The sequence below is a fragment of the Rhincodon typus genome, chromosome 6, assembly GCF_021869965.1.
Source record: "Rhincodon typus isolate 14 chromosome 6, sRhiTyp1.1, whole genome shotgun sequence".
Taxonomy (NCBI): domain Eukaryota; kingdom Metazoa; phylum Chordata; class Chondrichthyes; order Orectolobiformes; family Rhincodontidae; genus Rhincodon; species Rhincodon typus.
The window spans coordinates 39,893,885-39,921,255 of record NC_063337.1 but is presented as its reverse complement, the minus strand read 5'-3'; the positions used below and the strand labels follow the sequence as shown (position 1 = coordinate 39,921,255).

The 27,371-nt window shown below is 40.1% G+C and overlaps 1 protein-coding gene across 1 annotated transcript in view; it reads right to left on the bottom strand.

Annotated features, from left to right (window-relative positions):
- The window catches only part of LOC109922528 (rho GTPase-activating protein 20-like), an 89,504-nt gene extending 81,369 nt beyond the window's left edge, over positions 1-8,135 (bottom strand). Inside the window, 2 exon segments of the mRNA XM_048598461.1 lie at positions 261-346; positions 8,028-8,135. Of these exon segments, the coding sequence (XP_048454418.1) occupies positions 261-346; positions 8,028-8,123 (182 nt within the window). The 5' untranslated portion in view covers positions 8,124-8,135.
- Between the last annotated feature and the right edge of the window lie 19,236 nt (positions 8,136-27,371).

The window sequence follows — 27,371 nt, the reverse complement described above, 5'->3', positions numbered from 1 at the left end:
TCAAATAATAATATAGCTAGTTCCCAATTCCCTGCAATAATTTTCTGTTTTAATTATTTATCCAATCTCCTTTATGAAAGCTCAATTGAAAAATGAAATTCACTTCTCACTTTCAAACAACCCATTATCAAATAATCAATCTGCCCGGGAAGAAGAATTCAATTCATTGGCTCAGTCAGGGAATTATGTGCAACTACAGGGAGATGAATAAGAAATTTATAACATGGTAAGGTGTGTATGCAGAAAGTGATTTGATTTACCTGGATAGTGATCTGGGTTTGCTAAGGGCTTTGCTAATCACCAAAGAAGGTGCTGACTGTCGTCTCTGGGCTAGATTTTTCATTATCTGCAAAAAAGAGAAAAAAGCAACAAAGCTTCAGTTACCAGCATGAACCAATTTATCCTCAGTTACGTTTTTACTGGGAAATTCAAAGTTCATAAACTAATCAGCATTAACAATTCTAACAATAGCAGGATGGCAGTTCTGCGAGCTTGGTTATAAACACAATAACTCGGTGTCACAAAGTCAGAGCAGCAAGTTTTGAAAGTTTGATACAAGCTGAAGAATGCTGAGGGGAAGTAGTGGTACTGTCACTGGGTTAGCACTGGGGACTGGAGTTTGAATCCCACAATGGCAGATTCAGAAACATGAATTAAATTGTAAATCTGGAATTAAAAGCTAGTGAAAAAATAGTTGATTGTTGTAAAAACATATTTGGTTCACTAATGTCCTTTGGGGAAGGGAAAGCTGCCAAGCTCACTTGGTCCGGCCTTAATGCAACTCTAGATCCACTGCTACGTGCTTGACTCTTAACAGCCCTCTGCTACTCATTTATATTTAACCATTACAAAATCTGATACAAAACAGGATCCTGAGAGAATGATTATGTCCCAGGCACAACAATCACCAGCCCCAGGTCAATGCTGTTGGTGGAACAAGACAGAGCCAACAAAGGTAGCAGAACAGTGTTTTACATTTGGGAAGGAATCCAGACTCCACAAAGTCTCAGTTTCAGGTCAAACATAGGCAAGGAAATCTTCTACCAATTATCACCCACCATCCCCTTCAACTGATGAATCAGTTTTCCATGTTAAACAGCACTTGGAGGAAACACTGGTGGAAGGGCAAAGAATATATTTTGGTTGGGGTCTTCATTGTCCGACACCAAGAGTGGCTCATTAGCATCACTACTGATTGTTCGAGTCCTAAAGGACGTTACTGCTTGACTGGGTTTGTGACAGGGGACCAACAAGATGGAAAAACATACATGAATTTGTCCTCTCAAATCCACCTTTAACAGATGCATCTGTCCATGACGGCATTGGCAGCAGTGACCTCTGCATAGTTTTCGTGGAGATTAAATCCTGCCTGCGCATTGAGGATACCTTCCATTATGTTGTGTGGCACCACCACCATGTTGATTGGGCTCAATATTGAGCAGATCCAGCAACTAATGAATGACAGTTTTTTCTCATAACCCTTCTTGGTTTCTCTAATATACTTTTACACCACCCCTCTAAACCTTCCGTATTCCTTTCAATTCTTAATTGTATTTTTCTACCTGAACCCGTCAAAAGCACATTATTGAATGAATAACCTTAAAAAGAAATTTCAATTAAGAATCAATAAATCCCTTCCTTAATGTGGTAGCTGATTCTAGTTGGTTTCTATCATGTTGCTGGCAACACTGGTCTCACTTCAAATGTTAGAATTAACCTTACAGAGACTGTTGACTAGATTTAGATTTTAGATTTTATTGCCACATGTACTCAAGTACAGTGAAAAGTGCATAATCTCACCACAGAGGGCACCATCTTAGGTAGCAAGGTACCCAGGTACAAAAATAACCTTAGGTACAAAGTAGTAATGACAAGAGTTAAAAAGTTAAGCATTACTTCACAGAATAGGAGAAAAATACAGAAATAAGGCAATAGTTAACATTGAAGTCTTTTGTACTAAAGTGGATCATGGAGCATTTTACAAATAATTTGAACTTACATAAAAAATGGTTGGAATATTCTATCCGCAAGCCAAGAGAAGTCCTATAGCAGCATTTCTTCATAAGTCCAGTGTACGTGGAAAAACTTATCAACATTGCTGCTACTATAAATTTCAGTTTGCTAGGGTGTCGGAGTTCCAACTACTAAAGCAAATCTTCTTCACCCAGCTCAAGGAAGGCACTCAAATGAGAGGAGAGCAAAGGGTACTTTTCAAAGACTCCCTGGAGACTTCCCCCAAGAAATGCTACACAAACGTTAATGCACAGGAAACCCTCATTCTGAAGAAACCCCGGTGAGAAGGAACACAATTCTTCAATCATACACGTTGGCAAGAGGAAGTACGGAAAAGGAATGCCAACAATCTAAAGGCCAAGGACCATGTCCACCTCCCAGAAGCACCTGCCAAATGTGAGGTCAGGTATGCAGATCCAGGATCAGGCTCATCAGCCACACAAAGACCCACAGAATACCTGAAGAGCCGTACAGACTTCTAAACATAAGTTTAGACAATTTATCATTTTTAAAAAATTGGAATTAAAATAAGTGATTATCTAGTGATTACTTATAGACAGATACAAAGCTGCAAATGTTGATCACTAACTAAATCACCTTAAAAAAAAAAGAGTAAAAAATTACTAATCCAATACCAGATATTGCAGGATCATTGAGAATCAGAATAATAGCAGGCATTGCTGAATTGCATTGATTGCTGTTTCAAATGCACAGATACAAGAACCTTCAGGGTGAATTTTACTCCAAAAATATTATATAGTGTTGATATTCTCATCAAATTGATTGATATAGTTCAATATTTATGTAAGTTACTACTGCCATCATGCAAAGTATTAACAGTCACAATAGGGTAAATGTTCTTCTGTAATATAAATTTCTATGTTTCTATTGCGCGTATTACTGCAGTACACTTGACATGGTAAGGAAATATTTCTGGTATCATCACGGTGTTCAGATCACAAAAGTTTCAGCCTGCACCTAGGGCTCTTACTATGTTTTAGTGACATTTTCACATTGTCCTGATTTTTGTTGACAGAAATTGCCCTCGCACAACTTAAGCAGGTAATAATTACAATTGACAGTTAAAGTTGTTTCCACTAGAGTTTAGAAGAGTGGGGGGAACTTAATTGAAGCATATAAGAATGGGCTTGATGTTTCCTCCTGTGGATCAGTCCAGAACTAAGGGCATTTTTTTAAAATTAGGGTTACTCTTTTAGGACCACATAGGAGGAGATTTTGTTTTCCTCTCAGATGGTTGAGCGATTTTGGAACTCTGCCTCAAAGATAGTGGAAGGGCAGTCATGGGACATTTTTTTAAATACAGAGGAGGATAAATTCTTTTCAGGCAGGGGAATCAAAAGTTTTTGGGGTAAATGGGAATGTGGCATTCAGAACAGAAACAGTTCTTCCATCATTTTATTGAATAGCAGAGCAGACTTGAGGGGCCAAATGGTTGACTTCTGTTTCTATTTTGTATGTTTGTAAGATTCTCAGTGTACAATGCATTTTATTTTCCTGGAGAAAAGCAGCATAGGCTAGAAATTAACCTTGGCAAAGCAATGTGTGATCATATCAGATTATTTTGATGGCAAAACATTTTATTCATTTTAATGATATCCTGTTAAATTGCACAAGTCCATAGACATTCTAGTTTCACATTGTAGATGTGAAGCCAATTTGGGATATGGTGGGAGCTGGGATTCCTTCTTTTAGATTTGACACCGTTTACATTCCTAAAGCGCTGAAGGAAAACTTCAGCCTCTATGCAACCCACAGTCAATACATAGACTATTCCTTAACTAATTGCATCCCAAATCAATGTGTACCTTCTGCTCAGTAAAAACACATTTGAAAACAATACATTTTTAAGTGTCATGTTGGCTGGCAGCCATTAACAACAATGTAGATTTTTGGCAGTTTTGTTTCACCTGATCCGGATTGCTCCTTGCCGCAACTGATCATAGAATGGTTTCGACATTGAGATATTCCCTCCTTTGAAGGAAATTTTTTTTTCAGCTTTTCTTGAAACGTTGTATATTATTTACTACAAAGAAACATGCTCCACTTGCTGTTAGAAATGCCTGAATTTTCTCCCAAATTCTCAAAATTATAGAGAATTCCACTACTTGCTGTTTCCTTATATTATTGACTAGCTACATTAAATAGATACTGAATCAAGTGAACAGCATTTGCTTTGAAAGCCCACCACTATATATTAAATGAAATTTAAAATAAAACTAACTTCCACAAAGTGACTGCAAAAATAGAGTCTGCCCAATAAGTACAAGTTACTTGGAGCCTGGAAAATATTTTTCGTTGTCAATGTTTGACAGAAGGTTCTATTTATTGTGCAATCGTGCACTACCTTCATATAAATACAATGTATTTCCTGCTAAGACCACCAAAGAAAAGAACCTACTGCCCTTAAAACCTGCTCATTAATTCAATTGGAACATGTGTGATCTACACCCCATCTTTAATTGACCTCCCCCTTTGGCTCCTTATGCCTTGGTATTTTAACCTAAATTTGGAATGATGCTTAATTTTACTCAGATCTTGGTCTTATATGCCTTCCCTACTCTGGGAAACTGTTGAGTAGAGAGCAGAAGAAAGTCAAAAAGGGCACATTAAGTGACTATGAAACAATGATGAAAACAATATTACTGTTGTTGTCCACTCTAAAAGCCACGTGTGTGTGTGGTCATGGTTCCAGTGAGAGTGGAGAAGGGAATGAAGGATAGATCAGTAATGTAAAAAGAACTATTCTGCAGAAACTTTCATTTAAAATTTGGTAGCAAGTATTCTAAGGAGCATAAAGAGAAACTGAACAGCCATATAGCCAGTAGGTCATTTCAGTCACCCCCAGGAGATTTTTTTTCTTCTGTTCGATATTAACACTCAGGAAACTACTGGAGAAGATTAACGGATATAAAATTAATGGAAGGGTAGCAAATTGGATTAAAAACTGGTGTGAAGGGAGGAAGCAAAGAATAGGATTAAGGGCAGTTTCTCAGAATGGATGGCAGTGGGTAACCATGTCTAACAGAGTTCTGTTCTTGGACCTCTTCTGTTCACAGTATACATCAATAATTTAGATTGAAAGTTGGATTTTCAGATGATACTGAACTATTGATATAAATTACTCTAAAATTCAAAGGAAAATGCAAGGAGTAATGGCTAACATGGCACAATGCACAAAGGAATTGCAGATGGAATTTAATACCTATACATGTGGGATGTTGAATTTCAGTAAAATGGAAGTGTGATGTAATCAAGGCAAACCGCATTCAGACAAATTGAATTGAATTATAAAAGCAAGGTATAGTGGTAAATCATGAAGAAACCTCAGTAAGGTATAACTGGAGTACAGCATGCAGTTTTCAGCTTAACAATTCATGACACGTTGAGGTTGTATAACCAGCACAATGCAGAATGGTATCTAGTATGAGGAATACCACAGCAAGATGGTATCTGGTATGTGGAAATATAGCTATGAATAAATTAGACAGCTCCTTCCAAAAACTCACAACCACTACAATCCTAGAAGGACAAGGGCAGCAGATACAGGGGGATGCCCCCACCTACAAGTTCCCCTCCCAGCCACTCACCATCCTGACTTGGAAATATATCTTCATTCCTTCACTATTGTCAGATCAAAATCCCTCCCTAACAGCATTGTGGATTTACCAACAGCAAATGGACTGCAGCGGTTCAAGAAGGAAGCTCACCACCTCCTCCTCGAGGTTAAATATGGATGGGTAATAAATGCTAGCCTGGCCAGCAGCACTCAAAGCCATGAATGAATAAAAAAAGGGTACAGAGCAAATTAAAAAGTTATTTGATAGAGATGTTTAAAATTACAAAAGGATGGAATACAATAAATTGAAGTATGCTCTTTTCAGCAATTGAGTGACTTAGAACCAAAGGGCCTTAGATAAAATGAACTAATTTAAATTTAGAACAGATAATAAAAGAAAGAAATCTTATTTTCTAGAAGGCTGTTAGACTATGGAATGCAATATCAGAGATAGTGATTGAGGGAGACAGCATGTCAATATTTAATAACAGGTTAGATAGGGAACAAAGCAAATACATGGGATTTGGACTATTGATCATATTGCAGATATACATCAAAAACAGAATTATTGGGCTAAAAAGTTTCCACACTGTAATTACACATAATGCCATTAAGGGCTATATTTGTGTTCATAAGAATGTAAAACCTTAATGTTTAGAAATATTTTAGTTTCAATATGGTTATTTTAGAAACTGTTTCTGGAGCAAATATTGACAAACTAGCCCAAAGGGAGGTTAAGCAATGCTAAACATCCCAGCAATGCATTGCTCACACCTTTCGGTCTCCGCCAGCTCCGTCAACAATCAACCTCCAACACTTCACTTTACACTTCTCTAAATCATGATGCCATATTCAGTGCTCCTCAGTTAGCTCTTATCATTGTTTTACTACTTTACATGATATTATTTTTAAAAAGTGAAAGATGACAATATTTTGTGGCTATTTTCTCAATGTTTATAATAAACATAGTTTATCACGTGAATAGCCCCTCTCTAGTAGACGTACAGAGAGAATTCCTGACATCTAAAACAGAGTAAGGTACACATCTGCACATACACACAATTCTCTCAGCAATATAAACTGCTATATATTTGGTTCTTCACGTCTTTTCCTTAGGCTGTGCATCACCAACTTTATGTACAATTGTGTGGCCCGTATTTTATTTGCTCGATATCTGGGTAAAGGTAATGAATTCAGGGGTCAAATAAAATCCTTAATCACCTCATTTTGGCTGACTGGATAGTTCAGAAACCGTTCCTTACTCAAGGGGCAAAAAAAAACGATGAATTATTGTAAGTATATAAAATTAGATACAAAACTGCAAAGCCTATTCTCTCCCTCCAATGCCCAATGTCAAAACCAACCTCAAACAAAAGAGCCTTTTTTTAAAAAGTTTGTTACCATGGAGTCTCTGACTTACGCGCTTTGACAGTCACAGACATAGCATTCAAAATCCTCTCACGATGAATCAGAACAAACGTTCTTCTTAAAAAGTGTATCTCTGATGAAGGGTCTAGGCCCGAAACGTCAGCCTCTCTGCTCCTATGATGCTGCTTGGCCTGCTGTGTTCATTCAGCCCTGCACCTTGTTGTCTCGGATTCTCCAGCATCTGCAGTTCCTACTATCTCTGATCATCACCTTGGGCGGCCAGTCATTCTAAAACTTAGAAGTAGCGTTTCGCCACACATTTGTAGTGACATTCAAACAAATCCACAGGACACCGGTCTTTGAACTGAATGGCTTGGCCCACCCTACCTGAGGCCAAATTACCCACTTGGGCTCGATTAGTGCTGGAACAATCCAATTATCACTTGTTTACAAAGAAGTGTTTTGGATTACAATGATCCATTTTCTCTCCATACTCGCAAGGATAGACAATCCAAGTGCTAGACTGTTTCTTTTCCTCAGTAGGTTGACTATTTTCTACATGCCACCATGCCCCCAAAACACGAGCCGGAGAATTTGTCAAAAAATGTTGCGTTTTGATCGCATAACATTGAAACTATACAGTTTACTAGCCGTCAGCTTTGATACATTCTGTTTACAACCTTCATAAACATGCCAGAAAAAATCAACATGCTAAGTATTTTCTTTGTGTCTAAACGATAATTGGCGTTTGTATAATTGAAGTTAACAGCAAAGACTGACAAAACTTTGTTTTAGAATCGTCCTTATCTGCTGTTCCCTTTACCTAATCCCAATGCAAATCGTGTGAGTGGAACATATTTACGTCGTGAACACTACTACAGACCAATAGCTGGAAACATCTCATTCTGTTTGGTATTTATAAAAAAAATCCTACACAGGGAACAATCACATACCAACAAGTACTTGTCTGGACTAATCTGTACAGTGCCTCCCATCCTGCGGAGAAGCGGGATTTGCAGAAAGCAGACTGATCCACGTTTTATACAGAGTGATTAAAATTCGCAACTACCTTCTTCTCTTCTGTCCCTCCACAGCCCGATATTCGAGATTCCCCCGTCAACGAAGAAGAACGGCTCTGACCAATGTTATCCTGTTGAGGCGACATAGTTTGAAGATGTGTAATTCCTTAATTGCCGCCTGAATTCATTACAGGGACAAGACAGCTATTCACCAAACTGAGAGCTGAGATTCTGAGTGTTGTAGGTATCGGAAACTTCATTCGGGTGAAAAGGAGTCTCTCTCACTCTCACCCACACACACACACACACACACACATACAGGAAGCTAATGGTTTCAGCAGTAGTTCCGAATTGCTGGCTATCTGACGATCTTGTTATTAAATAAGCTTAGTTAAAGCCAGCGTCATTGCTTTACCATGGATACTACTCGTCTTGCGTCTCGGGCTCTGGGTCTTAAAGACCCACACGGATTACCTACTTTGCTGAACACATACACCAGTTGGAAATCGGTGCGTATTATAAATCGGGGTAGGCGCTCTCTGCAGGTCCTGCCAGCCTTCGTTCTTCAGCAACCAGGTTCTCGTATGAACCGATCACAGAAATAAACTGACTACCACCAAACACTGTTACTCCTCTCTTGTTTCCTCATTGTACCTTATTGACTGTCAGAGTAAACTCCTGTCTGATTAAATACTGCACACAGTTTTACACAGAATGCGATATTTTCCCTCTCTGATTTTCAATGTTGAGAAATTAATCCACTAATAAATGGATTGTAGTGGATTGAAATAAAATACTGGGAATCAAATTGTTACAGAATTTGGAAAATAGGTTCATAGACGTTCTGAAGAAGACTGGAACTCCAAGCCTTAACTGTTTTCTTTCCACAGAATCTGCCAGACCTGTTGAGTGTGTCCTGCAATTTCTGTTTTTGTTTCATATCTGCTTTTGAGTCATTAAGAAAAATCGGATTAAGTTTTGTCCTACACCCTTCACGATTGCTGTCAATAAAGTCCAACAATAATCTTTCCACCGTCTCCAAATACTGTCAAATCCCCAAGCTTTCATTCATCACTAAAATATTGAACATTTCAATAGTTGCCAGTTTCCTGCCCAATTGTCTTTGTAACGACTTCCTTTGTTCTCTGCTGGAAGGCAGGTGAAAGCCACAGGGCTGTGTTCTCCATAACAGATAAGACAAAGAGACAGGTCCTGAATCCATCCCTGCTGGAACAGGGATCAAACCCCATGTTGTTGGCACCAGACTGATTTTCAACAGCCTTCCAGGTGACCAGGTCCTCAAGAAGTTCAAATTGGACACATGTAGAAGCCTGGAACTACCGATAGTGATGGTAGGGATTCCAATTCCATGGCTAACTAGGAATCTCTCCTGCTCTTAATTGCCTGTCATAGGCATGTGTTTGAAGGATTTATAAATTGACAAATGACCTATTTAGCCATGTTATGAAATTCTGGAATGAAAATTGAAGCTAAAGTTTCTGACTCAGACACATGGATGTACCCAGTGCATCCTCATATCATAACTCCCTCCTGACATTCATTCAATTCTATTTGTAGCTTGCCCTGGTCTAAGCAACCAATATGTCATTTATTGGTGCGACAGCAGAGCATTACTAATCTGTACTTGTATTCGTGTTTGATACAGTTAGCTACTCAGGCATTCTGCACTGCCTCTCCTCTAACAGCCAAATCCTAGACTGCCCTAGCCTGATTCCACATCTAATGTCTTAATGGAATCAGCAAACCTATTGCAACAACTTCTGCTCTCATCTTTCACAGGTCCCTCGGTTGTATCCTCAGGTGAGATTCTTGCCCTCATTTTCCTCATGTATATGCTGTCCCTTGTAAATATTATTCATAGCCACAAGGCGGCTTTTATACATATCTAGGCACTTAAATCTTTCCCATATGCACCACTCTAACTCATTGACAACTTGATCCTGGATAGAGCAATAATTTCTTTTAGTTGAAGATCAGCAATTCCTACCAGAATCTGTGTGCCTTACATTTAATCTCCTCCCCTCGCTCTGGGAACCACTCATCACAAACTTTACTGCGCACAATCTCAATATTCTGATTTAACCCTGGGTTATTTTTCAAACTCCATGTTTCACCCACCACCAAAGACCATCGATTTCCACCTCCAACTTCCTGATCTCATCATAACTGCTGCTGCAACTTCATTGTCTCCAAACATAATTCATTTTTTTTTTCTCCAAACTCCTGAGTACCATCTTTGTCAATGTTTTAACACATATAACTTGCATAATATCCTCCTAATAAATTCCTATCCCCAACCATGCCTGTCCCCATATCATCACCTCATGTTCCCAATACATCATTTTAATTTACGGATATCTCGATCACTTCAGACCTCTACCTTCCTCATAGTTTAGCTGTAGCAACTTCAATGTTCCTGACAGCAGCACTCCCACTGTCCAATCCACTCTTGCTACATATAGTACAATGTTCTCTCTAAAATTCTTCACCTTAGTATTTAATCTCTTCCTTCAAAATGTTTCTAAAATTTGAGCTTTATGACATTGCATTGTATGGTTTGCCTAACTCCCTGCTGCACATCCACTTACTTTAATTCTGTCAATATTTTGACAGAGTTGTTTGAATGTTCAAGTTGTCATTTAATGTTTTCACTTATATTCTGAGGAAGGGTCACCGGAGCCGAAATGCAAACTCTGATTTTTCATAACAGATGCTGCCAGACCTGCTGAGCCTTTTCAGCAACTTCTGTTTTTGTTCTTCATTTATATTGCTTCCCAATTCATAATAAGGGTCCAGGTTTAATTTATTTATCAGGAAAACTGTGTTGATGCAGAAGAGGCAGAGTGAGGTCTTAATCGAATAGTTTGTATTAGTATTCACCAAAGAGAAGGAATTGGTGGAAGATGATCTCAGGTAAGGGAGTGCCAAATTTCTAAGCCAAGTTGCTATTAAAAAGAAGCAGGTGTTGTGCATCTTAAAAAGTATCAAGGTAGATGAGTCCCTGGGTCCTGATGGGATCTATCTCAGAGTATTGAGGGAGGCAACAGAACCAATTGCTGGAGCATGGACAGATATCCTAGTATCCTCTTTGGCCACAGATGAGGTCCCAGAGGATTGGAGAATGGCTAATGTTGTCGGTTGTTTAAAAAGGGTAACAGGGGTAATCCAGGAAATTACAGGCCTGTGAGCCTCACATCAGTGATAGGGAAATTATTGGAAAAGATTCTCAGGGACAAGATCCATAAGCATTTAGAAGCAAATGGAGTGATTTGCAATAAACAGCATGGTTTTGTGCAGGGTCAGGTCATGTCTCACTAACTTGATCGCGTTTTTTGAAGAGGTGACAAAGCTGATTGATGGGGTAAAAGCATTTGATGTTGTCTACGTGGACTTCAGTAAAGCCTTTGACAAGGTCCCTCATGGCAAACTGATACAAAAGGTGAAGTCATATGGTATCAGGGGTGAACTGGCAAAATGGATACAGGACTGGCTTAGTCATAGGAGAGAGAGGGTAGCAGTGGAAGGATGCTTTTCGGAATGGAGGGATTGTGGTGTTCCACAGGGTTCAGTATGTATGTGATTTACATAAATGATTTGGAGGAAAACGTAGCTGGTCTAATTAGTAAGTTTGCAGACGAATCAAAGATTGGTGGAGTTGTGGATAGTGAGGAGGATCATCAGAGTGATACAGTAGGATATAGATCAGTTGGAGGCATTGGTAGAAAAATGGCAGATGGAATTTAATCCGGACAAATGTGAGGTGATGCATTTCGGAAGGTCAAGTACAGGTGGAACTTATACAGTGAATAGCAGAATAATTAGGAGTATTGATATGCAGAGAGATCTGGGTGTGCCGGTCCACAGATCACTGAAGGTGGCAGTGCAGGTAGATAAGGTAGTAAAAAAGGCCTATGGCATGCTTGCCTTCATTGGAAGTGGCATTGAGTACAAGGATAGACAAGTTATGCTGTAGCTTTATAGAACTTTTTAGGCCACATTTGGATATTGCATACTGTACTGGTCACCACACTACCAGAAAGATGTGAATACTTTGGAGAGGGTACAGAAAAGGTTTACCAGAATGTAGCCTGATATTGGGGATTTTAGCTATGAAAAAAGGTTGGATAGACTGGGTTTGTTTTCACTGGAACACAGGAGGTTGAGGGACGACCTAAGAGAAGTTAATGAGATTGTGAATGGCATGGATAGAGTGGAAAGTATGAAGCTTTTTTCCCAGAGTGGAAGGGTCACTTACTAGGGGACATAGGTTCAAAGTGCAAGGGGGGAAGTTTAAAAGAGATGTGCGAGGCAAGTTTTTCACACAAAGTGTGGTGAGTGCCTGGAACATGCTGCCAGAGGAGGTGGTGGAAGCAGACACAATAGCAGCATTCAGGGAGCACCTGGACGAATAAATGAATAGGAAGGGAATAGAGGGATACAGATCCTGTAATTGAAGACAGTTTTAGTATGGAAAGGCGAAATGTGTTGGGACAGGCTTGGAGGGCCGAAGGGCCTGTCCCTATGCTGTTTCGTTCTTTGTTCTTTGAGCTTTATTCGTACATAGATTTTGATATATTTACAACCAATATTTGCAAAAGAAATGTCAGTTTGTGCATGATGGCTAATTTCAGTTAGATTTTCATTTAGGGAGCTCTTTAGGACCCAGTATGAGACAGATTTCCAATGGATAAGAAATAAATACTCATTATACACGCTGTCGGTATAGACCTATACTGTCTTCTACTAGGAGGATGTGTGCCTACCGATTTCAGACAATTGAGTATAACTGGTACATGGTTTACACAGTTTTATGTTATGTCTTGCAATGACATCTTCCCTGACTAAGCTATGATTTACTGATTGAAGTGGTGTGGGAGACCACAACAACTCATATCAATTGTAAACTGTTAAAACACAAAAATAAAACACATATTAGACAGAAGCATGACGCAATTGCCATTCTACAAAATTTGCTTTTACGTTCCATAGCTGTATCATAGCCCTTTTAGAGGTGAGGGTATTTTGTTGTGAAGCCCACATTACAAATTGCATTTATTTAATCATTTATTTGTTGTCACCATAACCTTGGTGGAACATTCACATCGTTTTGCTACTTCTCTGGTTTTTTTCAAACTGCCTAATTTCACTGTTAAATATTATCTACCAACGTTGGCTCAATAGTTAGCACAGCTGCCTCACAGCGCCAGGGACCCAGGTTTGATTCCAACCTCGAGTGGCTGTCCGTGAGGAGTTTGCACATTCTCCCCGTAAAGCATGGGTTTCCTCCCACAGTCCAAAGATGTACAGGTTAGGTGGATTGGCCATGCTAAATTGCCCATAGTGTGCGGGCTATCTAGATTAGCCATGGGAAATGCAGGGTTACATGGATAGGGTTTGTGGGTGGGTCTGGGTGGAATGCTGTTCGGAAGGTTGATGTGGACTTGATGGGCCAAATGGCCTGCTTCCACACTGTAGGAATTCTATGATTCTAATCATAAGTCCCCCTGCTATCTGCAATTGATGCCTATTACTGACGCCAATCCATCAGCAATCCAGTACAATGAGGCCCATCCTCAGAACTTATCTGCTTTCTTTCCCCACAATACCATGGACTGCCCTCTGTCTATTAATGATCTAAACCTCATGCCTTTCTGTATCCCCAGCCCTACACTGACTTGGCAGGACATACCCAACTGGCCATAGCATACCCTGCCCTGATGTCTCAACAGCACCGCGATTGCTATACATGCAAGTCTTGGACTTGTATGATCTCAAAGACTGTCTACAGACTCCAAGAGCATGGATCCTTGGAATGACATTGGCCCAAGTGATTAACTGATTGGTCAATTCCATGGACTGGACTCAGAACTCCCCATTGATTGACTGTGGTAGTACCCATTCACCAACTGGAATTCACCCTCACCCCACTAAACACCCATCTCCTTTCACCATTTTTTCCATACAGTATGTTTCCTTGTGAGCCACTAGAAAGTTACAACATTTAAAAGACAATTGGACAGGTACATGGATAGGAAAGGTTTAGAAATATATGGGCCAAATACAGGCAAATGGGAGTAGTTCAGTTTAAGAAACCTGGTCAGCATAGATGAGTTGGGTTGAAGGGCCTGTTTGTGTGCTGTATGACTGTATGTCTCTACATAATGCAGCTCTGACATTGATGTGGCATCATTCCATATTATGACATGTCCGCCCCTGCCTGACTAATACATTTGCTCTTCAAAGCTCTGCACCACCGCAAGCTGCCTGCCTCAAGCAGGTTAAGACACAGAGGCTGCCTCTGCAGCAGAGTTAAACAATTTGTGAGTTAAAAGAAATCTGGGATCCAGAACATGCCTGGCTCTATGTCAATGCTGATAATTCTATATAGATATATAAAATGCATGGCTGGCTCACGGAGCAAATCCACCTTCCAGAAGTGTAAAAGTCCTGGCTGTCTGAAAGTACATGCTTCAAGTCCTGAAGTCATGCCTGATTTCGACCCGAGTGCAAGTGTGATGATGCTGTGAGACTGCTGCTTTCCCAATACTAAGTTGCATTGATGAAGAGTCCAAGAAGACCTTGGAGGCAGCCTATGCAGAAGAAGCAGTTCCATGTAAAGAGAAGCACAGCCATTCGCTGAGATGCAATAGATACAGACACCAGTAGTGACTAGGTACCAGCTCTATTTTGACAGTCAGGCGTTTGGGGATCATGTTTCTCAATTGTGGAGAGGAAACTTGGGAAATGTATTGTCAGTACAGTGGATTGGGATACTATTGAGATGCAAATACATGGACATAAGCTTATCAACACCCAACAGCAAGATTCTGAGCTCACCATCTAAGGCTTGAGGATTTATTTCTTTTCCTTGATAGCGAATCTGATTTTTTGACTCTCACCCAATGATGTCCTCTCACTCACCATTATTCTTGCCATCTTAGAGGGAAGCAAGTTCTATCCTATATCTAGAGTTAGAGTTATGAAATAGAATTGGGGATGTTATGTTGATCGCTGTTTATTATTATTCAGAAGAAGATAGTGACATACATTTGCCAGGAAAACAGAGAAATGTTAAAATTAGAGTGCAGTAATATTAGGAATGGCAATTACCCTAATATAACTTACAAGATATATAACAAAAGGTGAGGCGTGCAAATAATTTTCAAAACACATTCAGAAGAATGTTCTTAAAATATTTCCATTAAATGAGGAAGAAAGCAGTGCTGAATCTGTTTCTGGGTAGTTAAGTAGGGCAAGTAGACTTTGTTGCAGTGGGTCAATGTCTGTGTAATAGAATTATAACATAATTAGATTTAAGGAAGATAAGGAATGCACCAAATTAAAATCAAAAGTGAAAATATCCCACTGGAAAAGAGACAATTTCAGTGATTTCAAAAGTGACTTAACTTTGGCAAACTGGGAACTAAAATTGGCCAGGCAGAGATATATTAGATACAATTCAACCCACATTAGCCATAGAGTCACAGATTCATACAGCATGGTCCAACTAGTCCACACCAAACATGTTCCCAAACTAAACTTGTCCCACTTGCCTGCATTTGGCCCATATCCCTCCAAATCTTACCTATTCATGTACTTATCTATATGTCTTTTAAATGTTGTAATTGTACCCTGCATCCACCACTACCTCTGGCAGTTCATTCCAAACATGAGCTAGTGCTGTATAAAAACAATTGCCCTTCATGTCCTTTCTAAAACTTTCTCCTCTCACCTTAAAAATATGCCCCGAGTTTTGAACTCCCCCCACCCTAGGGAATAGCCACTTGCTATCCACCTTATCCGTGCCCCTCATGGTTTTATAAACCTCTATAAGGTCATCCCTCATCTCCTATGCTCCAGTGAAAAAAGTTGCAGCCTATCCAGCCTATCCTTATAACTCAAAGCCTCCATTCCTGGCAACATCCTGGTAAGTCTTTTCTGAGTCCGCTTGAATTCAATAATGCTAAACACCTTCTTAACCACACTGTCCATCTATAACGCAGCTTTCAATAAAGTGTGTACCTAGGTCACTCTGTTCTGCAACACCACAGAAGACCCCAACAATAATTGTATAAGTCCTGCCCTTGTTTCTTTTACCAAAATGCAATACCTTGCATTTATCCAAATTAAACTCCATCTGCCACTTCTCAACCTATTGACCCAATTAATCAAGATCTCTTTGTAATCTCAGATAACCGCCTTCACTGTCCAGTATACCACCAATTTTTGCATCATCTGCAAACTTACTAACCATCCCTCCTATATTCTCATCCAAATCGTTTATGTAAATGACAAACAAAAGTGGACCCAGTAGTGATCCCTGTGGAATACCACTGGTCACAAGGCTCCAGTCCGAAAAACAACCCTCCCACCACCACCTTCTGTCTCTTACCATCAAGCCAATTTTATATCTAATTGGCAACCTCACCCTGAATTCCATGCAACCTAGCTTTACCAATTAGTCCACCATGTGGAACCATGTCAAAGGCTTTACTAAAGTCCGTATAAACAATATCTACTGCTCTGCCCTAATTAATCATTTTATTTACTTCCTAAAGAAACTCAGTCAAGTTTCTGAGACACATTTCTGTTGCTCAAAACCATGCTGTTTGTCCCTAATCATTCCTTGCCTCCCCAAATGCATGTAAATCCTATTTTTCAGAATCACCTCCAACAACTTACCCACTACTGATGTCAGGCTCTATAGTTCCCAGGCTTCTCCTTACAGCCTTTCCAAAGTAAAGGCACAACATTAATCATCCCCTGCCTTCTCACCCATGGTTATAGATGATATAAATATTTCTGCTACGGGGTCCGCAATTTCTTCCCTAATTTCCCACAATGTGCTAGGATAGACTTCATCAAGTCCCAAAGATTTATCCACCTCTATGTTTTCTAAAGCCTACAGCACTTCCTCTTCTGTAATGTGAACTGTTTTCAAAACATCAACATTTATTTCTCTGAGTTCCCTAGCCTCCATTTCTTTCTCCTCAGTAAACATTGATGCGAAATATTCATTTAGTATCTCTCCCATCTCCTGAGGTACGATGCATAGATGACCTCGTTGATCTTCAAGGGGCCCTATTCTCTCTCTGTTTGCTCTTAATATACTTGTAGAACCTCTTTGCATTATCCTTAATCTTATCTGCCAAGGCTTTCTCATGATTTATCCTCTTGATTTCCCTTCTAAGAATGACTCCACACTCTTTGTACTTTTCAACAGAGTCATTTGATTCCAGTTGTTTGTATCTAATATATGATTCTTTCTTATTCTTGATAAAACCTCAATATCTTTATTCACCCTGAACCTATCAGCCTTTCCCTTCACTCTAACAGGAACATACTGCCTCTTCTCTTGTTATCTCACTTTTGAAAGCCTCCCATTCATCAGTCGTCCCTTTACCTACGAACGGTCTACCCCAATCAACTTTTGAAAGTTCTTGTCTTGTACCATTAAAATTTTCCTTACTCCAATTGAGAACTTTAACATTTATGGAAGGCTTTTCCTTTTCCATAACAATTTTAAAACTAATGGAATTATGATCACAAATCCCAAAGTGTTCCCCTACTGACACTTCAGTCACTTGCCCTGCCTTATTTCCCAAGAGAAGGTCAAGTTCTGTTCCTTCTCTTGTAGGTACATTTACTTATTGATAAAGAAAATTTTCTTGAACACATTTAACAAATACCTCACCATCCAAGCCATTAACACTATGACAGTCCCAGTCAATGTTTGGAAAATTAAAACTCCCAGTATTACAACCCTATTATTCTTACATATATCTGAGATCTCTCTATATATTTGCTGCTCAATTTCCCTCTGGCTATTAGGGGGCCTGTAGTACAATTCCATCAGGGTGGTCATCCCTTTCTTATTTCTAATTTCTACCCATATAGTTTCACTAGATGATCCTATAGAAATATCCTGTCTAATTACAGCAGTAATGTTTTTCTTAATCAAAAACGCCACTTCATCTTCTCTCTTGCCTCCCATTTTATCCTTCCTATGGCATCTGAAACCCAGAACATTGAGATGCCAGTCCTCCCCTTCCCTGAGCCAAGTTCCTGTAATAGCTATGACATCCCAGTCCCATGTTCCCAAACATGCCCTGAGCTCATCAGCCTTACCTGTAAGACCCCTTGCATTGAAATTAATGCGGGTTAATTCTTCAGAGTTACCCATTCTCTGACTTGCTCTTGTCTGCCTTTTTATAACTAAATTGCTCTTTTCTGATTCAGAACCATCCTCATCTGTCTTTCTGTTTTTACTGCTTCTTAAGAATACCCCAATCCTCCTTTCTACTAGTTTAAAGTCTCCCAAAATAGAACTAGCAAATCTCCCTGCCAGGATATTGGTCCCTTTCCGGTTCAGGTGAAACACATCCCTTTCAAACTGGAGCTGGAGGAACACAGCAGACCAGGCAGCATCAGAGGAGCAGGAAAGCTGACCGGTCGGGTCGGGACCCTTCTTCAGAACCTTTTTCTAAAGAAGGGTCCCGACCCGACCGGTCAGCTTTCCTGCTCCTCTGATGCTGCCTGGTCTGCTGTGTTCCTCCAGCTCCACACTGTGTTATCTCTGACTCCAGCATTGGCAGTTCTTACTACCCCTTTCAAACTGGTCTTTTCTGCCTCAGAAGAGATCCCAATGATCCAAAAATCTGAATCATTGCACATTGCACCATCTCTTCAGCTAATGATTTATCTGCCGTTTCTTTTATTCCTACTCTCATTAGAACATGGCACAGGGGATAAACCAGAGATTACTACCTTTGAGGTTTTGCTTTTTAACCTTCTTATATTCACTGTTCAAAGCCTTAACCCTTTCCCTAACTATGTCATTCTTAACAATGTATACAACGACTTCTGGCTTCTCACTTGCCTTTGACAATATGCTTCAACTGTTTGAGAATCCTTAACCCTGGCACCAGGGAGGCAACATACTATCCTACATTCATGCTCGCAGCCACAGAGTCTCCTGTCTGTACCCCTGACAGGAGAGTCCCATATCACAATTATTCTTCTAAATCTTGACAAACCCCGCTTAACATAAGATTCATTGTTAGTATCCAAGATCTGACTACCACTTCTTTTTTCCTCTGAGAGACTATCCCCTTCAACAATTATTGCCACAAGATGAAAAGCCAGAGCATTCAAGTCACAGTTTCCTGGGTGAAAAAAGAAATACAGATTAAACTAGAGCAAAAGGTTAAGTTTATGTCAAATTTCCGATATAGAACACGTTTGAATATAAGCAAAACACAGAAGGTGCAAGAGAAAATTGAAGGAACGGTAGCATATTAATAAGATTACTGGTCTAGTATTCCAGTGGCCTGGACTTAAGCTGTGAAGGCATAAGTTCAAAAGCTACCGTGACAGCAGATGGGATTTTAAATTCAATTCATAAATAAAACTGAAATTAAAAAGCATGTTTCAGTAATGATGCTCATGCAACCAATGGATACTCATGAAAATCCTTATAGTTCACCAATGCCCTTTATGGGAGGAAATCTGCCCTGCTTATCTAAAACTGGCCTACAGGGACTCCTGACCCACAGCACCATAGCAAACTCCTAACTGCCTTCTGAAAAAGTCCAGCAACTTACATGGTAGTATAAGAATACTAAGAATTAATATAAAACTGACCAAGGCATAAACCAAGGCACAACCTGCCCAGTCAACCATGGCCTCACTAACACCCGATAGCTTCTGTCAAAACTGGAAGTGTTATCCATAGACTAGCCAAGCAATAGCCAGGCATTATCATACATACTGAAGCATACCTTACACTCAATGGTCATACTCCTCCTTAAGCATTTATGGGTATGTCCTGCCCCATTGTTTGGACCCAGCAGAAGGGGAAGGACGTTTGTGTACAATGAAGAAGAAGTGGTCTTGGGAATCTTTAATAGAAATCTCAGAACCCGTGACGTCTCATGGTTTCTGTTCAAACATGGACAAAGAATCCTTCTTTATATTGCCATTTATCATCTCTCTCAGTTGATCAATCAGTTCTCCTCCAGGTGAAACGGCATTTGGAAGCAGCACTGAGGGTATCAAAGGCACAGAATTTACTCTAGGTGGGGGCTTCAAAATCCATCATCAAGAGTGGCTCAGTAGCACCAGTACTGACCAAACTGGACATGTCTTGGACGATATATCTGCCATACTGGGCATACAACACACAGTGAGTGAATCAACAAGGGAGACAAATCTACCTAGCATTATTCTCACTAATCTAACTATCACTATAACATCCATCCATCACTGTATTGGTAAGAATAACCACCACGCAGACCTATGAAGCTGAAGTCCCATCTTTACACTGGACTTCATCTTGATGGGTGGCATTACCATCATGATGGATTAGATAGATGAAGAACAGGTCTCACAGTTCCAAAATGGGCTTTCATGAGCATTGGAGGTCACCAGCAGCAGCAAAGTTGTTTTCAAGCAAAATTTGTAATCTCCAGCTTTAGCAAATCCCTCATTTTACCATTATCATCAAGTCAAGGGACCAGCCCTGATTCAATGAGGACTGTAGGATAACATTCCAGGAGCAGAAATAGACATACATAAAAATGAAATGCTAAACTGGTGAAGCTTCAACACATAGAGGTCATACTAAACAGAATAAGCAGAAATCTATAGACAAGGAAAAGCAATCCCACAATCAATGTATCAAATCAAAAATGTGCAATCTAATCGCATCCAGTTGCAATAACAGCAGACAATTGAACAACTAACTAGAGGAGAAACTTCCACAGATACTTCTGTCTGATTATGGACAGGGATGAGAGAGTGAGAACTGAAATTCCTGTATCCTTCCTATACTGCCTTTTTTTCATTTGTTCATTGACATGGGCCTTGCTGGCTGGGCCAACATTTATTGCCTGTCCCTAGATGCCCTTGAAGCAGTAGTGGTGAGCTGCCTTCTTGAAGCACTGCAGTCCATGTGCTGTAAGCAGACTGACAATGTTGTTCGGGAGGGAATTCCAGGAATTTGATCCACTGACAGTGAAGGAATGGTGATATATTTCCAAGTCAGGGTGGTGAGAGACTTGGCAGGGATCTTGGAGGCGGCGGTGTTCCCATATATCTGCTGCTCTTGTCCTTCTAGATGGAAGTCATCATGGGTTTGAAAGGTGCTGTCTAAGGATCTTTGGTGAAGAAATTGAGGGTTATGTGGCTGAATTTGTGAACTTATTCAGGATTCATTTAAGGAATGCACTAAACATAGATATGTGATGAAGGATCAGGTATTGAAGTGATGGAATATGGGTCAAAAAGTAGCAACTGGAATTCAATGTTAATAAAGGTGAGATGACACATTTTAGCAAAATGTAAAAGTACTGTTGCAATTAAGCCCTGAATGGAAATAGGTTAAGAGCTGTGAAACAGCAAAGGGATTTCAGAGTATGGATTCACAAGTTGTTAAAAACAGTGCCTCAATTTTGATAAGGTTGTATTCAGAAAAAAATGAATGCAATTCTGTACTTTTTTGAGGAATTATAACATTTCAAAACCAAGAGTCATCAGTCAATATATAGTGCTAGTAAGATCTCATTTAGACAATTGTGTGAGGTACTGAAGCACAGATGCTGGTCTGCTAGGTGACTCTGCAAGCCCCTTTGAGCACTGCTATTCACAGCTCTGGTGGAAGCAGTCTGGGCACAAGGCACCAAGCTTGTATTGCAGGTCTACTAATATGGATCTCATGACTTAATATGAGCTTTCAAAGCAGCACTCAGACATTGGGTGACTTCCACCTGTGCAGAAAACTAAAAGTTGAAACATCAGCTATCAGATGCTGACTCACTGCTGGGTCATTAAGTGGCCACTAACTTCACATTGGAAAAGATGGACTTCAAAGTCTGTGTTGCCAGTCTACTCAGTGCTCCCTGATAATAACATTAGGTTATCTGGCAAGTCTGTTGATGCACCAAGCACTTCCATGTGTATATGCTTCAGCCTTTTCCTCATTATATCTAACACAAAGGAAAATAGCTGCATTTGTTGGAGGTCAATCATCTCAGTCACAGCATCGAGCAGGGTTCCTCAGTATTATGCCCGAGGATCAACCATCCTAATCCTACCAGCTACCTCTTGTTGTTTATTGTTGACTTCATTAGGAGGAGTGATACCAACTATTGGCAAATTAGTAAATGTTATGTTTGATTATGTCATTGTTTACATTATCTCATGATTATCTGTGATTTTCTTTATTTTACTAGAGTACTATCAGATCTGCCTGGAAAACACACATACAATTACATCAATAGGATTTTTAATGTCATGAAATAATTGCTGGTTCATTTGAAAAGTCCTGAATTTAAACCACAACATATTGACCTTGAGATAATTCAAACCAGTCTTGAAGGTTCATAGGGCATATGTGTGACAATAAATATCATTTTGATTTTTTTTCCCCAATTATTGCTCAGGATCAACGTGTTTGTGAACTTCTTTAATTTCCCCCTGCTATTCAAATAAAGGTTCAAAAGGAGAATGCAGTTCACTTTTAGCCCAATTCCCCCAACGAGAGATGTCACGGGCTAATCCCGCTGCCATATGCTGGTAAGAATAAGAATAGGAGGATAGCGCAGATGAATGTGTAGCTCAGGAACTGGTGTAAGGGGCAAGGATTCACATTTTTGGACCATTGGGATCTCTCCTGGGGTAGAAGTGACCTGTATAAGAGGGGCGAATCATATCTGAATTGGAAGGGGGCCAATGTCCTGGCCGGGAGATTTGCTAGACCTATTTGGGAGGCTTTAACCACTAAGTGGGGTGGTGGGAGACCCAAAGAAATAGTGAGAAAAGAGATATAAATCTGAGGCTGGTACAATAGATAAGGGGAGCAAGTTAAATAGTCAACACAGACAAGAGCATGGCAGAGAACAAGATAAGACTGATAAATTAAACTGCATTTATTTCAATGCAAGAGGCCTGACAGGTAAGGCAGATGGACTTAGGTCATGTTTGGGAACATGAGACTGGTATATCATAGCGATTACAGAACATGGAAGGCAGGACTGGCAGCTTAATGTTTGGGAGTATAGATGCTATCGAAAAGATAGAAAGGGAGGATATTCCTGGGAAAATATCCAGTGAAGTTATATGGGTGGAACTGAGAAATAAGAAAGTGATGATCACCTATTTGAGATTGTACTATAGGCCTACCCAGTAGTAGGCAAGAAGTTGAGAAGCAAATATGTAATGAGATCACAGACATCTGTAAGAATATTAGGGTCATAATGGTAGGGAATTTTAACTTTCCAAACATAGATTGGGACCGCCATAGAGTTAAGGGCTTGGATGGAGAGGAATTTGTTAAATGTGTAAAAGATAATTTTCTTATTCAATATGGAGATGTACTTGACATTCTCTTGGAAAATATGACAGGGCGAGTGAGGTGTCAGTGGGAGAATGCTTTGGGATTAGTGATCATAATTCTATTAGTTTTAAAATAGGTATGGAAAAGGATAGACCTGATCCAAATTTAAAATTCTAAATTGGAGTAAGACCAATTTTGACAGTATTAGGCAGGGACTTTCAAAAGTTGATTGGGGGAAGCTTTTGGAAGATAAAAAGATGGTTGGAAAGTGGGAGGCCTTCAAAAATGAGATGAGAGTCCAGAGGCAATATGTTCCTGTTAGTGTGAAGGGAAAAGCTGGTAGGTGTAGGGAATGCTGGATGACTAGAAAAATTGAGGCTCTGATCAAGAAAAAGAGGGAGATAGATGTCAGGTATGGACAATTTGGATCAAATGAATCCTTAGAGGAATATAAAGCAATACGAATATACTAAAGAGGGAAATCAGGAGGGCAGAAAGGGGACATAAAATAGCTTTGGCACATAGGATTAAGGAGAATCCAAAGACATTCTACAAATACATTAAGGGAAAAAGAGTAACTTGGGAGAGAATAGGGCCCCTTAAAGATCAACAAGGCCATTTATGTGAGGAACCACAGGAAAAGGACATGGAAGCTAGGGAACTTGAGGAAATAAATACTGATGCTTTGAAAAGTGTCTATATTACAGAAGAGGGGGTGCTGGAGGTCTCGAAATGCATAAAGGTAGATAAATCCCTGAGACCTGATCTAGGGAAGAGATTGCTGGATCCCTAGCTGAGATATTTGTATCATTGACAGCCACTGGTGAGGTGCTAGAAGACTGGAAGGTGGCTAATGTGGTGACATTATTTAAGAAAGGTGGTAAGGAAAAGGCAGGGAACTACAGATCAGTGAGCGTGATATCAGTGGTGGGTAAGTTATGGGAGAGGATTCTGAGGGATAGGATTTACATGCATTTGGAAAGGTAAGGACTGATTATGAATTGTCAACATGGCTTTGTGCATGGGAAATCATGTCTCACTAATTTGATTGAGATTTTTGAAGAAGTGACAGAGAAGATTGATGAAAGCAGAATGGTAGATGTTGTCTATATGAACTTCAGCAAGGTTCGCATGATAGACTGGTTAACAGTGTTAGATCACATGGGATCCACGGTAGCTAGCCAATTGGATACAAATGTAGCTTGAAGGTAGGAGACAGAGGTTGGTGGTGGAGGGATACTTTTCGGACCAGAGGCCTGTGACCACCGGTGTGCCACAAGGATCGGTGCTGGGTCCACTACTTTTCGCCATTTGTAATAATGATTTGGATGTGATTAAAGGAGGTATGACAAGTAAGTTTGCAGATGACACCAAAATTGGTGGTGTAGTGGACAGTGAAGAAGGTTATCTCGGAGCACAATAAGAACTTGATCAGATGAGCCAATGAGCCAAGAATTGGCAGATGGTGTTTAATTTAGATAAATGTGAGGTGTTGCATTTTGGTAAGGCAAACCAAGGCAGGACGTATACAGTTAATGGTAGGGCCATGGGAGTTTTGCCAAGCAAAGAGACCTAGGGATGCAAGTGCATAGTTCCTCGAAAATGGAGTTGCAGGTAGACAGGGTAATGAAGAAGGCATTTTGCACACTTGCCTTCATTGTTCAGACCTTTGAGTATAGAGTTGGGACTGTACAGGACATTGATGAGGCTACTTTAAGAATGCTCCATTCAATTCTAGTCTCCCTGCTACAGGAAAGATGTTAAACTTGAAAGGGTTCAGAGACGATTTACAAGGATTTTGCCAGGGTTGGAGGGTTTAAGCTAGAGGGAGAGGTTATATATATATATTTTCCCTGGAGCATCGGAGGCTGTGGGGTGACCTTATAGAGATTTATAAAATCATGAGGGGCATGGATAGGGCGTATAACCAAGGTCCTTTGCCCAGGATAGGGGAGTCCAAAACTAAAGGGCATAGGTTTAAGATGAGAAGGGAAAGATTTAAAGGGACCTGAGGTGCAACATTTTCTTGGAAATGGTGGTCCATATATGGAACGAGATGGCAGAGGAAGGTGGTGGAGGCTGGTATAATTACAACATTTAAAAGACATATGGATGGGTATATGAATAGGAAGGGTTTAAAGGAATATGGGCCAAATGCTGGCAAATGGGAATAGATCAGTTTAGGATATCTGGTCAGCATTAATGAGTTGGGCTGAAGGGTCTGTTTCTGTGCTGTATAACTCTATGACTATAATATTACTCTTGCACTGACCTTTGAAAATGAGCACATCAAGTGTGTGGCACATATTTGTTCTACCAAGACCTGTTTGCCCAAGTCAACAGAACTGCTACCTTATTCCTAGTCATCTCTCTAGCATGGTTATGTTTGTCCTGCAACAAAGTGCCATATTCCAGACTCTATTAGGAGGATCTACAATGAAGGCCACAACCTTTTGGTACATTGCCATAGTTTTTTTCTATTAATTTATTGAGTGTATTTTTGCTCAATATTGTATTCAACATCAATGCTGAAGTTGAATTTTGTTTCTGAATGATTGACGTGAAGTTCCAGCAGAGTAAAGTAAGACTCTTATTCAACAATGTTTCATCCCAGCATATCAGTCTATTAGAGCAGTATAATTTCTTTTTATTTCATAGTCATGTATAGTTTCTCTAAATCTTCATGTTCTAACGCAGTGAACCATAGACAGACTGAAAATCCTGGTAGCCTAGTCTGTGAATTTTCCAAGATACCTTAGAAACTCCTCCTGTCTTAAAGCCAATTTTTATGGTAAATTTTGTGCAGCTCTTGGGTTTTGTAAGCAGGTAGAGATATTCATTACCTAATCTTGGCAGCCCATTTCTTTTACATCTTATTTCAGAGCACAGTTTACAAATTAACAGTCTCAATGGTTTTCAGTGCTACTGTAGACTGACGGTGGAATTTTTAGGGGACTGAGCAACGTGGGTTTAGACAAGATTTATCACAGAATTGGACAAGATCATTCTCTGTCAGGAGCATATTGCTTCATCTTTTACGCTCTTGAAAAGTGGTGAGGTGAGTTTCTTGCTTTTTGCTTGTTAGACGTCTTATTAGTGGCCCAGCACACCTCATTAATATTCAACTTCCTATCTTACCAAACACATCAAACAAGCTGGACATCAATAATATGTGACATGGAAATCAGAAAAGGTACCTAATGAATTCAGCTCCACTTGTTCCAAAGTACCTCCATGTTGAAGATTAGAGCATTAGCTTCTGAGGACACACTGTTTGGGCACCAACCAAATGCAACCCACACCCACTCTCATTGGCATCCAATAAGTGCCAGTCTCTAAGAATCCTCATAGTACATCTTCATTTCCCTTACAGGACGCCTCTGAACTTCAATGCTACACTTTGGGTTGCTCTGGTAATTATGATTGTTATGCTGCAGCAAGGACACTGTGTGCTCAGGAACATTCAAAGGACCAACTCCTGAACTGGACCAGGCTACATATCAGTGCTCTTTACTCACTGTCATAGCACTTACTCACTCTGTACCTACCTCGATACTCAGAGCATCCCTGCCTTGCACTGCTTTGCTTTTCCCTTTCACGTTCTGCTCCCTTAGCCACATATACTGGGCTCATATTACTTCTGTGTTGCCTTCCCGTCTATGATTGTCAATAGGCTTCAGTCAAGTCAAAGTGAATAACCATCACTCAAGGGTCCCAGCAGAGTAAGTAATGGGCAGCCACTGACACAAGTCCAGGGGCTTAAACATGCCAGTCAGCTGCCCAGGGTGGTCAGAGTCAGAATGCTCTTTATATAAGAAGTGAGGAGCAAAATATTGAGCAGCCCATCACCCATCTCAAGTATTTCTGCACTGCTGGGTGCTGTATTCCTCCTAGGATGAGATAGAGGCAGGTATTAAGGAAGATGAAGTGGGTGGCACACCTGTTACTCTTGCTTGCAATGGGGAGTTGTCCTGAGCAGATGACAGTATAGTTAGTGATGTTGGAATTGAGGTGAGCGACAGTGAAAGTGGTAGAGCAT